This window comes from Clarias gariepinus, chromosome 2, assembly GCF_024256425.1.
Source record: "Clarias gariepinus isolate MV-2021 ecotype Netherlands chromosome 2, CGAR_prim_01v2, whole genome shotgun sequence".
NCBI lineage: Eukaryota > Metazoa > Chordata > Actinopteri > Siluriformes > Clariidae > Clarias > Clarias gariepinus.
Genome location: NC_071101.1, coordinates 26,254,360 through 26,268,303, shown reverse-complemented (window position 1 = coordinate 26,268,303; position 13,944 = coordinate 26,254,360). Strand labels below are relative to the sequence as shown.

The 13,944-nt window shown below is 37.8% G+C and overlaps 1 protein-coding gene across 3 annotated transcripts in view; it reads right to left on the bottom strand.

Moving 5' to 3' along the window:
- The window catches only part of cadps2 (Ca++-dependent secretion activator 2), a 154,313-nt gene that overhangs the window by 65,242 nt on the left and 75,127 nt on the right, over nucleotides 1–13,944 (bottom strand). For all 3 annotated transcript variants that reach the window (XM_053477639.1, XM_053477645.1, XM_053477651.1), the window contains exons 4-6: nucleotides 5,167–5,247; nucleotides 2,496–2,726; nucleotides 1,610–1,731 (exon numbers count right to left, since the gene is read on the bottom strand). In XM_053477639.1, the coding sequence (XP_053333614.1) occupies nucleotides 1,610–1,731; nucleotides 2,496–2,726; nucleotides 5,167–5,247 (434 nt within the window). The remainder of the gene's footprint in view (nucleotides 1–1,609; nucleotides 1,732–2,495; nucleotides 2,727–5,166; nucleotides 5,248–13,944) is intronic.

Below are 13,944 nucleotides of genomic sequence, written 5' to 3'. Positions count from 1 at the left end.
TGTACAACAATTCTGCAAAGATGAGTGGGCCAAAATTCCTCCAGAGCGCTGTAAAAGACTCGTTGCAAGTTACCGCAAACGCTTGATTGCAGTTATTAGGTTCAGGGGGCAATTACTTTTTCACACAGGGCCATGTAGGTTTGGATTTTTTTTCTCCCTAAATAATAAAAACCATCATTTAAAAACTGCATTTTGTGTTTACTTGTGTTATCTTTGACTAATAGTTAAATGTGTTTGATGATCAGAAACATTTTGTGTGACAAACATGCAAAAGAATAAGAAATCAGGAAGGGGGCAAATAGTTTTTCACACCACTGTATAACGATATAATGAAGTATAATAAAGCTTAGCCAATCATTACTTTCACAACATGTCATACAGTAGGCAAAGCAGGCAGACCATTGTTGGAGTGGCGTCCTAGGTGATTCCATAAGAACATCTTAACATTTTGCAGTTAATGCGTAGGCAATTCATTTTAAGGCATTTGATGAAAAATTATACTATTACAACTGAATATTTTGCATATTCATTAATAACACTCTACTTACCACTTTGAGCTGCTGATGATCTTAAGTCGCATAGCCAAATTCCAAAATATAGGTGGATAAGATGTGACCTATTGACTGTTCACCTCGATCTACTCATGTTTTTGGTCTTGTAGCTACTGACTCATCTAAAGAGCTGCCTTTAGTTGAATAGACTACATACAGGTGCATCTCAATAATTTAGAATATCATCGAAAAGTTGATTTATTTTAATAAATCAAATTTAAAAAAAGGGTTTATTTCTTGTATTTTTGATGATTATGGCTTACATAACAGGGATAACCACAGTTGTAAGTGGATTCTGAAAGCTTATTAAGAATTTGGGGAGGATTCACAAGGAGTGGACTGTAACTGGAGTCAGTACTTCAAATGCCATCATGCAAAGACGTTTCCAGGACATGGGCTACAACTGTCGTATTCCTTCTGTCAAGCCACTCTTGAACCAGAGACAACGTCAAAGGCGTCTTTCCTGGGCTAAGGACAAAAAAAGGTTAGGCCTGTTGCTCAGTGGGCCAAAGTCCTCTTTTCACATGAAAGTAAAATTTGCATTTCATTTGGAAATTTTGATCCCAGAATCTGAAGGAAAAAAGGTGAGCCACAGAATCCAAGTTGTTCAGGGTCCAGTGTAAAGTTTGCATAGTCAGTGGTGCAGCCATCTACCAGGAAGTTTTAAAGCACATCATGCGTCCCTCTGCTGACCAGCTTTACTGTATGTAGATGCTGATATAATTTTCTGGCAATTTATTTTCAATTAATTTACTGAAATAAATCAACTTTTTGATGATATTCTAATTTATTGAGAAGCACCTGTGGGTGTATGGGCTTGGATAAGCCACAAGAGTTGGTCTACTACTGAACTTGCAGTGGGTTCACAACTGAACAATGCTCAGTTTTTTCTTTCGCCAATTTACTTTGCTGCAGTACAAAATTTAATCTGCTGAAATACATTTCTGGGTCCACATTCAGTCTATGGTCCAACAATTCTACGTACAGTTATAATACAGAATAAAAATGCTGCCATGATAACAGAGAGACTAGTAGGGTTAGTATTGGTCAGTACTCACTGTGGTCTGGAGGCCTCAGCCTGGTCTGTCTGAAGTTTCTCTCCTCCTTCTACTTCCATGGTACAATAGACAATTCTGTTAGGGGCTACTGACTTCAGCCCCTGTACCTCCATAATCACAATCTGCAAAAACCCAAAAAAGGAAAAGCGACACCTCTTGTAATTCATATCTATGCAGGAAGATTTAACAAAATATTGTATTTAAAGGACAGTAAAAGAGACATGCATAATATGCAAGAGATATATACATAAAAGAGACCCTACATAATGTGCATGATATGTAGAGGTGGTCTACCCTATATATTTTAATGAACTAAAAAGTGTCAAATTTGATACATTTTCATTGTAATATACTGCCTACTATTTACATTACCATTTCACATGTAAAAATTAGGGTTTTTGTAGCCTGGGGTAAAATGTTAAATGTTCACAATTTTTTTTTTTTTACTATTTTATTACTGGTTGAGAAACACTGTCTTAAATTACAGAACACAAATATATAACGCTGTGAAAGTATAGGACTGAGCTTTTCTGCAGGCTCCTCAGTATCTGCATAAACAGAACAAAAACAACAATTGGCCAAATTCCCATTGCGTGTTTTCCTTCTAAGCATGTGAAATACTGGCTAACCTATGTGTTTGCTTAATTATGCAGATAGGGTCAGGTAATTAACCTTCTTCTTACAGCAATCTAGTCAATGGCTTTACGTAGTACATACATTGTTAATGCCCTTTGACCTCAATTAGAAATGAAAAACTGCCAAAAGCAAATAGATACAGAGATACAACCGTTAAAAATGATCATGTCACATGATTGTGTTCCTCCTGCAGAAAAGCCCTAGAAATACAGGATACATGTAGTGACAATGTGGGGTACTGCTCACATACCTCCAGGGTGAAGGATAGCACTACATCTGATTTGGAAAGTGGCAGATCATTTTCATCTCCTATATCCAAGAAACTGTTCATAGGAGTGAGTTTTGGTTTGATTTTGGGCTTCAAGTCCTTGGCTACAGGAAGGCTTTCCAGGTTTGCCATTAGCAGGTTGATTGATGACCTCAGCTCCTCCACATACATCATCTCCATGTCCTTAGACATAAACTTAGGAAACTTCCTTTCCTACCAAGTAGATTTAGCAAAGTGTTCATAGTGAGAGATGAAATGCTAAATAAAAAAACAACAGAGATAGAAATCAACAGTCACCACCCAATATGATATAACCACCATACCTAGGTGCTGATTAATAGCGCAATTCTCCAAGCACGTATGTCATGAATTTATAAATATCTCCTTTCGAATATACATATATTATTATAACATATACATAATATTACAAATAACATTTCTAATTTTGCTACAATTTTAAGACCTTGAACCTTTAAAAGCTTAGCTTTATTCAACAGCTACTGAATTGAACATAAGTAATTAAATATGGGCCATTTCTTACATTAGTTTTCGCACTTAAAAATTATAGATTTAGAGAAAGCATATGACAGGGTGCCAAGAGAGGAGCTGTGGTATTGTATGAGAAGGTCTGGAGTGGCAGAGAAGTATGTTAGAGTGGTGCAGGACATGGTGACAGACAGTGGTGAGATGTGCTGTAGGTGTGACAGAAGAGTTCAAGGTGGAGGTGGGTCTGCATCAAGGATCGCCTCTAAGCCCCTTTTTGTTTGCTCTAGTGATGGACAGGATGACAGATGAGGTAAGACAGGAGTCTCCATGGACTATGATGTTTGCAGATGACATTGTGCTTAGTAGCAAGAGTACGGAAAAGGTGGAGGAAAATTTGGAGAGGTGGAGGTATGCTCTGGAAAGCAGAGGAATGAAGGTTAGCGGCAGCAAGACAGAATACATGTGTGTAAATGAGAGGGACCCAAGAGGATCGGTGAGGCTACAGGGAGCAGAGGTAAAGAAGGTGCAGGATTTTAAGTACTTAGGGTCAACGGTCCAGAGCAACGGAGAATGTTCAAAGGAGGTAAAGAGGCGGGTACAGGCAGGTTGGAATGGGTGGAGAAAAGTGTCAGGTGTGTTGTGCGATAAAAGAGTATCAGCGGGAATGAAAAGGAAAGGTGTACAGGACAGTGGTGAGACCAGCAATGCTCTACAGCTTAGGGACAGTGGCGCTGAAGAAAAGACAGGAGGCAGAGTTGGAGGTACTGTAGCAGAGCTGAGATGTTGAGGTTCTCTTTGGGAGTGACAAGGATGGATAGGATCAAGAATGAGTTTATCAGAGGGACAACCTATGTTAGATGTTTTGGAGATAAAGTCAGAAAGGCCAGATTGAGGTGGTTTGGACATGTTCAGAGGAGAGAGTGTTAATATATCGGTAGAAGGATGCTAAGGTTGGAACTGCCAGGCAGGAGGTCTGGAGGAAGACCAAAGAGGAGATTTATGGATGCAGTGAGAGAGGACATGAAGTTAGTTGGTGTGAGAGAAGAGGATGCAAAGTAGGGTTAGATGGAAGCAAATGATTCGCTGTGGCGACCCCTGAAAGGGAACAGCCGAAAGACAAAGAAGAAGTTTTCGCACTTAAAAACAAAGGGCAGCTTCAAAACAATACAAACTAACTTCAAATACAAGGGTTTAAAATTTAACTTATTCAATTTAATTAAACAAAAACCAAATTTTTTATTAAGCAACATGTATTTCTGCCATTCGCCATACCAATGTGTGAACAGATTAGAGCGCTACCTGCACAATATTTAAAAAATGGGACGTTTTAGCACCTCAAATGCCTCCAAAATTTTTAAGCACATGTTAAAAAACTTTTGTTTGAGCAATTGTGAGCAAACAGAGACATTTCGAGGCAAATTAGTGCACGTAATTGAGACTGGTCTAAATGTGTGTAAAGAGTGGAATTTAGAGTAATTCTCTTGCAACGTTTGGGGAAAAAAAATGGCCAACCAGATGATTTTTACCATGCACAACTTTTGATGATGTGACGCCATAAATTGTGTTTCTTTTGAACCACTCAAAAGCTCCTGCAATTGGCAACAAACTACAGTAGTTACAGTATGTCCAATGTGACCAATTAGGGCTAATCAAGCTGAAGCACAGTCGATTTTGGTCTCTGGCTAATTGACTGGAGCATCTCCATTTAAATGTAATAAATTGTTTAAAATTCGATTTTGGAGTCAATGTGGCAATACATGAATCACACAAAACACACTGAATTGATTTTTCTCCCATCTCTAAAAAACATACATGGCTATAAACTATGCAAAAAAAAAATGCATTTTTAATGTCTGCATATTTTAAACCTGGCAAATTTCAAACAGAAAAAGGCACATATATAGTCACAACACATTTTATTAGTTTATTATTCATGCAAGTCATGCATTACTCAAACAGTTAAAAAAAAACATCAATTATCATTGATTGGCAATATGGATCAACTTGCATAATATTGATGGCAGAAACACCTTACTATTAAGTTGAGCTAAGATGGGAACCTACAGAAACTCAAATAACCACTATTTACACCCGCAGGAATCTGGGAATTTTTCAGTGTAACTCTTAACCCACAGCAGCATTAGGACTGAAATTCTGATTGACATACTCTTGCAATTCTGTCTGTGAGTTGCAGTCTCCCATCCAACTCTCTGCGGATCTGTGCTGCCTGTTCATCAACATTGTCGAGCTGAGTAAAAAAAAAAAAAAACACTAATTAAATGGACTTAATGAATTCTAATCTGAGTTTCACTGGAGAATCAGCAAAGTCACCTATGAAAAGGGGAAAATGGCAAATTGTAATAAAAAAAGATTAAAGACAAAAGACAGTCGAACTGTAAGGACATATTACACACATATTCAGACAGTATAATGCTCAGCTGACCTTGCATGGCTTAGCTCCACTGCTTTTTCTAAACACATATACACAGTGAATACCCATGTTGGCATGCTGTCAAGAATAGGGTTCCTCTCATTCAGTCTACATGAGTGGGAGGTGTTCTCTCTCTCTCTCTCTCTCTCTCTCTCTCTCTCAATTCCTCTTCTGTTTCCATTTGATAAGCTTCCATCCCTGAGGCAGCATTACTGCTAGAACTTCACTAGTTTCTTACAGCATTAACAATATAGAGACATCAAGTTTGGAACATCAGTTTAATCAGTATATAAAATGTATGTGTGATTGTGTGGGCCACTAACATGCATTTCTCAAGACCACATTAGACCATTCAAAAAACATTACCAAGTGCAGTGAGAGTCTCCATCTTTACAACGCCTACGCAGACTAACGCTTATATCACATTACCCTTTGCTTCCTTGCTATTAATGATGGTTAGTCTCACAGATATGACAGATGTGTGGATGAATGGTGGACAAGTATTCATTCATGTGCCCATATAACTCACTATATCGGTTCAGCTGTTTTCACCAATTACTGCTAGCTTAATTTTAAGTCATTTACACGTTAGGCTGCCTAGGCAGTGGATAGAAAAGTGGCCTAATGATGCAGTTAGGTCTTAAGTTGTTGCGAAAACACCTTTGGCTTATTGGCAAACTTTGTTAAGTAATGAAAAATATTTAAAGTGACCATCAAACCATCATGTGAGTGTGTTACCAAAATAAAACTGACTCGCAGCTAGGATCAACGTAAAATATCACCTCAGGAACACTGACTTATAGACAATTTCAATATGTCCTTCCTTGTGGCATGACAGCAACCAGTTTGAGAGTGCTAACATGGTAGGCAAATTTTGGATAAGAATGCAAACTGCTTACAGTAGTTATGCATTTATGTAATAAAAGCCATCCATAATTAACTAAAATCAGATGGGATAAGAAGTGACATCTGAGGTGTGCAAAAAATAAAATCATATGCACAATGAATATAGAGATTAGGCTTCTTTGTTATAGCAAAAAGGGCCTAATGAGAGTATCTGATATCTGACAAAGTGTCATGAGAGGCTTCGGGAGACCCTGCTCAGTGATTAGGAACGAATGGCATCATCCATATTAAACTTCTGACGAGCAATTAGAGTGTATGCAAAAATACATTATCAATGACATTCAAAGACTAAATGTGGCTAATTAGCATGTGAAATTGACAGGGTTGTCACAATTTTACAAATACCATCTAAATTTACAGCATATGTGCATATTAAAATTCATAGTTTAATATTTATTATAAAATATTTTTCTTTTATTTTAAAATGTTTCTTGCTTAAGAACATGGTTATAAATGTTCAGATTTGTAAATGTCAGGGTTATCCCTTTTTGCTTGTTTTCATTTTAACTTCTTCATTTTGCCTTCTGGATCATGTCCATTTTTCTTAGGTGGGCCTTTTATCTGTTTGGAATCGTGTTGCTACAGTATGCCTGGATGGTCTCAGTTACTACTCCATAGCTTCATGTTTCTTTTCTCTAATATTTATGTAAAAAAAAAACAAAAAAAAACACATTGTCATGTCAGCACAACAGCAACAAGTGCACTCCATTTAACAGCATGCGACATGTTAGTTTGACTGTTGGTTCAGAGTTCTGCTATAACATGCAGGTTGCTCTGATAACCCAAAGTTAATGTCCTGTTGACTCAGAGACATTATATTTTGATCTAGTAGCCAGGCTGTGTAATGTCTCAGCCAGGTCCTGTACCATCCCAGCTGCATCCGTGGGGGCCAAAGATAGCCTGCTGTCTCCACTGGCAGACTTAAAGGACATGGTGTTCTAACTGCTACCTACTGCTTTGCCTGCAGTACACCCTAGCTTTGCTGATGTCATGATTGCTTCAAACCATAAATTTGATTACATCATGCTTGCTCCACCTGTTGACTTTGAGGAGCTCATCTTGTGACTGTTGCCCTGGACCAAATCCTGGCTCAGCACACATGCTATGCCCTGATTCAATCATCATGCCAAGTGCTGGCCTAGTTTCTTGGTCAAAGACAGGCTTAGAAAATAGTCATGGTCAATAGCTTCTGTTTAGCTATGATTAGTGTCACTGTGCAAGCTAAATAGGGTAACAACAAATCCTGACAAAACTAAAATTCCATGTGTGAACCTTGGATTTTGTTTCACAATGTCTTTAGACATAAAATATAATATGTATGCAAACATAGAAATTGAAATATTAGAGGCTTATACATTAAGTAAGCTGTACATCTAGTCCTGCTATTCCTGATGGCTTTATACTATATAGACGTGTTATGATCTGTCAATAAAGGTGGATGTCACTTCTGTACAAACCTTTTTCAATATAATTTAAGTTACTGTACTGTACTGCTAATTGTATCACTTCAGTTTTCTTCCTTTTCAAGAAATATCCTCAATTGATTTGTATTGCCAAAAGCCTAAACTTTGAGTATTTCTGTGGCCTAACTTTTGATTTCTTTTTAACATTTTGATCAAACACAGCTTTTCTTTGTATATGTTGAGCTTTGTACTCCAAACTTAACTCTCATCAAAGCTTTAATCAGAGGAATTATTTTAAACCTATAATTTTTGCTCTGAGAAAAGCAGTGTTCTCTCTTTCCCCAAAAATTCTCTTTATACTTCACTGATCAATTCTCTCTTTGTTTCTCCACAATGTCACCTTGCCTGTAACAACTGTTTTAACAGCTTTTGTTTTTTTATCAAGTACCTTTGCCTTAGCCAAGACGATAATGACCACACAATTTTCTAGGCAGATTATTGACTCTCATGTTATCACTTCATGTTCTGTTTATCAATAAATCACAAAAAGGGCCAACATTGTTTATTTATAATTAAGCAATATCACATGAGAGAGATTGCCGTTGTGCTGGTTATCAAGCACAATGGTCGCAGTTATGAAGGCTTTGGCACTCGGCTGCACTCTCGTGCCCATGACCACATCACAGCCGTGCTGATAATTAGCAAAACAGCACAACTTCAAGCGTGATATTGATTTTATACAGAGAGTTTCACAAACACCATTAATTATTATGATTTGTTTGTTTATTTAACCAGTTATTTTACACACATATCCTTCTGCCACTGGCGAAACTAACTAATCACTACTGGCAAAGCTGGCGACCACTTTAGAATATGAGCTAATAAAAAAGATCTGGGGTTACATCTCAAATAGCGGTAAATAAAAAGTTAGTGCGCTTGAGTGCACAATCAGTTCAACACACCAAATAGTGTCCTTTACCAGGGGTTAGAGAAGTGTTTGGGATTCAGCCTTGTCCAAGAAGCTAATTAGCTTCCTAATTTCGCTTAGGCATAAATAAAACAACACAGACATTTTCCACGATTTAGATGGAATTATTAAGGAGACAATATGTTGTTTAAAATTGAATATTGATACCAAGAGATGTAATAATGTTTTCACGAGAGTGCCTATGCAGGGCTCCTGAGGGGATCAGTGAATGTGGAGGTTGTGAGAGAACTTATGGCAAGCACGTAAAAGCCTTCTCATTTGGATATTGTGTGGGTTTATTAGCAAAAAAATTAAAAAGAAACTAAATGAAACCAAAAAACAAATAGAGCACCACCGCCAAGACCGGATGTCTTCGCTAGACGAGTTGACCCTTTCTAAGCACCTATGTCTAATTTATGTTTTTTACTATAAGCTTTTAAATCAAGAGGCACATGTAATAGGTGGCGTGCTTTCTCTCTCTTTCAAGGACACTGGCTTCTAGCGATGACTTGGGTTGGGTCTTTGCCTTTTTCTTGACCCTCGCTCGTCATCATCTTTACATGTTGGCCCTAATACCATACAAGGTTCTACCTTACTGTATGTTCACACAAAGTGCGCAGATTAGTGAAGGCCTTAAATAAACGCGTCAACAGGTGCATCAGGTTCACCCAGACTGCGCTTGTGGCAGCGTTGCCTAGCAATCGCGCATATAGGTGCAAGTTAGTGGTCGAAATTGGCCCCAAACGATCTTTGCATTAAAGGAGGAAATCATCTCTGCATGAAAAATCTGCTTTAAAAAATTTTAGTGCATACAATCAGATTAAGTCAGAGGCATCAATTTAAGCATGTGGTATAATTTAAACTTTAAAATATTTTTTTTCTTATTGAGCCAGACTTTAGAGCCACCCTATATGTTATTTCCACATATGTGTACTGTAGTTGACTTTGTTCAACCCATTATATTATTACTTTGTCCCTAATATTTATTAAATAATAAATATTAAATAATATTTATTTTGTCCCTATTTAGAATGTTTTACCTTGCTGCAGTTGTTTTTTCATGGCCCTTTAAATAAGGTTATTTTAATTTAAACTGTCATTGCATACACACCAACACTCACTGATATACCTAAAAATGCACAATGACATAGTATGTGGCTAATTTTCTTCTTGTTGCTGTGCTACCTAGTTGGAATTTCAATTCTATTTTAGTTTGGCTTCTATTACTATGACAACAAGGTTTAGGAACCTCCTAATGACAAGGGCACTCGCACTAAATTCACAAGGTGTATTTCCAGATAATACTGCTTAAATCATGACAAAAGTTAAGATACGCTTTTGATCAGCTTCCAGCTTATTTAAAAACATCCAATATAGATTTAACTGTCTAAACTGCCTGACAACCTACTTTTTATTACAAAGACTTAAACTAAATAAAATGTGATTTTTGAAAATAAAATCTATGAAGAAATGTTTTATATTTTCATGAATGAATAAAAGCTACATGATCATATAAATGATGGATGAGTGGAGAAATTATTTTTATATCGATTTAGTCATCCAATAAATCTGCATGCATTTAGCATGAGGTTGAGATCTAGGCCACTCCAGGACCTTGAAATGCTTCTTATGAAGCCACTCCTTCATTGCCCGGACGGAGTGTTTGGGATCATTGTCATGTGAAAGACAGGTCTGTGAGAGCCAGAAATCTTGTTTGTAGGTGACCAAATACTTATTTTACTGAGGGATTTGCTCTGAGGAATTTACTTTGTCTCTTATAGTTGAGGTATACCTATGATGAAAAATTACAGACCTCTCTTTTTAAGTGGAAGAACTGGTGCGATTGGTGGCTGTATAAATACTTTTTTGCCCCACTGTATATAATAGGCAAACAAACAATGTTGCATTTCTACAATTAACTTTACTTTTATACCGTGTAGCATTATTTACTTTGTATATACTTTTATATTTAACATTATATATAACATTATGTATCTAACATTATATACTTTGTTTTTGCGCAGTACTGTTATCGACTACAGGCAAATAACATTAGCGATTTATCATTCGCTTTTGTGATTAGTTAATGTTGTACTTGTTGTTAACGTCAAACGGGTCACAGTTTGAATTAGCTACAAATGAATGGAATTCCTGCAACTTCCTGCATCAAAAATTCGAAGCATTGCTGACTGCAACTGCTAACTTAATGAGGTTAATAGTGCAAATTAATGTCAGCTGTGTAAAGCCACTTTAACTCATGCAGGAACAACTAAAATATTAGCATCATACATCCAGCATTCATCTGAGTAACAGATGTTTTCAAAAAGGAGAGGAAGTCACAGATGTCTGTTATCTAGAATCTGTACATCTTTTTAATTGCTCCGACAGCATCGTATTAAGCCTCTTTAAAAGTCTTCTTGTTCTTCTTCGATTAAAAAAATCAATTAATTTAACTGATTTTCTCGTACTGAGGATTACGAGAAATGCAGTTAAATTAATTCGTCCTAAGAATTATTCCCTTTAACTGCTTTTAAATCACTGGTGATAAAAGCTATGTACCTGAACTGGTGGTCGAACATAACATGGTTTATGTTTATCTCAGTTGGAAGCTTTTCTTCTTTAAGTCAACACAGTTAAGCTGTTTCTTAAGAAATCACTTATTAAATTAAGTTGCCCTTTTATGCGTACAGCATTATATAAGAAGAGGACAAGCACAAGAGTCATACAAGCATTTAATTTTATTTATCCTCTAAAATAAAAGTCAAAGCCTCGACTCAGGCTTTTAAAAAACATTTAAATAATGTTAAAAAAAGAAGAAACTATTCTCATTTCCACTGTTCCCTGTTTTGACAAAATCTACAAAAAAAAACATGTGCTTCCTCACCTTGCTTTTTTAATACCACTTGTTTGATGAACAACCGGGGCCGGAGGTAGCTTTGTGGTTAAGGCATTGGATTACGGTTCGGAAGATCCCAGGTTCAAACCCCACAACCACCAAGTTGCCACTGTTGGGCCCTTGAGCAAGGCCCTTAACCCTCAACTGCTCAGATGTGTAATGAGGTAAAAATTGTAAGTCGCTCTGGATAAGAGCGTCTGCCAAATGCCCAAATGTAACAACTAAGGGCCTTCTCCTCTGAAAGCACTAAATGTTCAACAATCAATGATTTGGCAAGTTTAAGATACCTCTGGTGGTGTACATGCATGTTATTCACAAGTTCTGACGCATATCTTTCCTGTTACACATGGTTACTCAAGACTCCAGACGTCCGTTAATTGTTTTGTCTCTTGTTTTATTTTCAACATCAGAGTATAACGGTTGTTACAGTCTCTTGCATAAATCCACCGTAGTCACGACAAGTCGTTTGCTGTGTTCTGTATCTTACGGTAGATTACGGTCAAAAGCTTGTGTTCTCCACACTTCCGTATCTTGGACAACAACTAATGTGTGTGATAGACATGCAGCTACCCAACTGTAAGATGATGTCACAGAACAACTTATGAAATGATGTCACAATACAACTTAAGAGCATAATACAATGTATAATGTTTAACTAATAAACTTAATGTATAATGTTAAACTAATAAAGATGAACACAACAACAAATCACAAGAATGAAATATGGCCCTTACAGGTGGCAGGGAATTGTATAGTTTTAAAGCCTGAATTTTTTCAAGCGGCGCTCTGTGATGGGAGCAAGAGTCAGGTGAGTGGAAAGGACTACACACCTGAACAGAATGTGTCTAAGCAATAAGCAATTGCATGTACTGTAGCAGTGAACTATGGAGCAATGAGGCACAAGCAGAGTGAGCAGATGGGAGAAATTTGAAGTTTGCTTCCAGAATCCCTTGTGTGTTTTTAAATAATTGTCTCTGAAAAGAAACTAATAAGTTTACCACAAGCATTGAAATAAAGGTTAACTCGTATCTACAGTCTTTTTCCATCCCACCTCTTAAGACATCTCTTATGAAACTGGTGCAGAAGGCGAGCAAAAGAGATATGCCCCATGGAGTCCTCACCATTCTCTGAGATCATCAAGACCCTCACCAGAATCCACAAAACCCAATTTTTAAGAGCTCCAGAGCTCTGAGCAGGAGACTGTGCTTCAGGGGAAATTGCGTCAACCACTGTGACCATTCCTCATCTCACGCTGGCCAAGTTGGGGCTGTACATGAGGTGAAACTACACAGCTACTGAGGCATTTATGGAACTATTTAAGTGTCGCATGAAGGACGTGTTGAATTGATGGTTAGGGCCATGTTCCCCCAGGTGGTGGAAGAGGAGGAGTTCTCGATGCTGTGCATCAGCCAGAAGCTCTCTGTGTAACAGAGTAAGTGCAGCTCTATGGTGAAAGAGTGTCTGGCCATAAAGTCAGTAGTCATCACCAAATTCTACTACCTGGTCAGAAAGCCTTTACTCTCCGTGCAGAACACTAGTGCCCACTTCCAATGGCTCCATTGGAATTACAGGTTAGAGGCTCAGATGGCTGTGGCCAACTTACTTACCTGCCAAAGGAGGCAGTGGGGGTTGAAAGAGAGATCTGAGGCGGACAGAGGGGTATGTGGAGGCAGGGATGTGATCAAGCGAAAGTGAGTGAGAAAGAACGCTCACCTAATAAGGATGTGTCTAATTAGTGTTTGTGGAGCAATAAAGAGCAAGCAGAACAAGCGGCAGGAGTGAAGAGTTGTTAATTTACAGCACCCTAAGGGTTAGTCCACACGAAGCCGGTGCATTTCCTATCCAATAATTTTTTTCCCTCGTTCTAAAAAAAATTGCGTACACACTAAACCACTGAAAACGGTGTAGTATAGACCAGTATGGGGCGCTGTAATTCTGCCATAGAGATACACTATACAAGGAGAAGAAGACTTTGAGCATGCGCATAACCTTCGCGCTGTATACGAACCAAGATGGTGTTGTCCATTATCGCTTGTTGCTCATAACAGTTGCATAGAAACAATAGATTTTGCTGTAATAAAGCTAGCAGGCTTTGTAGCAACACGAACACAATCATGTAGTCCGCCATTATTGTTGTTGCTGTTACGTGTGACGCAGCAGACACGTGATGTGATGACATCATCGTTTCACAAAATATACGGATTGACCGCAAGGGTGTCGTTTTCAGATTTATCCACTTTGGGACCCGGTTTCAAAAAATAGCGGTTTCAGTCTCCTAAAACGCTGGATCCGTGTGGACGAAACGCCAATACGATAAAAAACGTATACATATACAGCGAAAC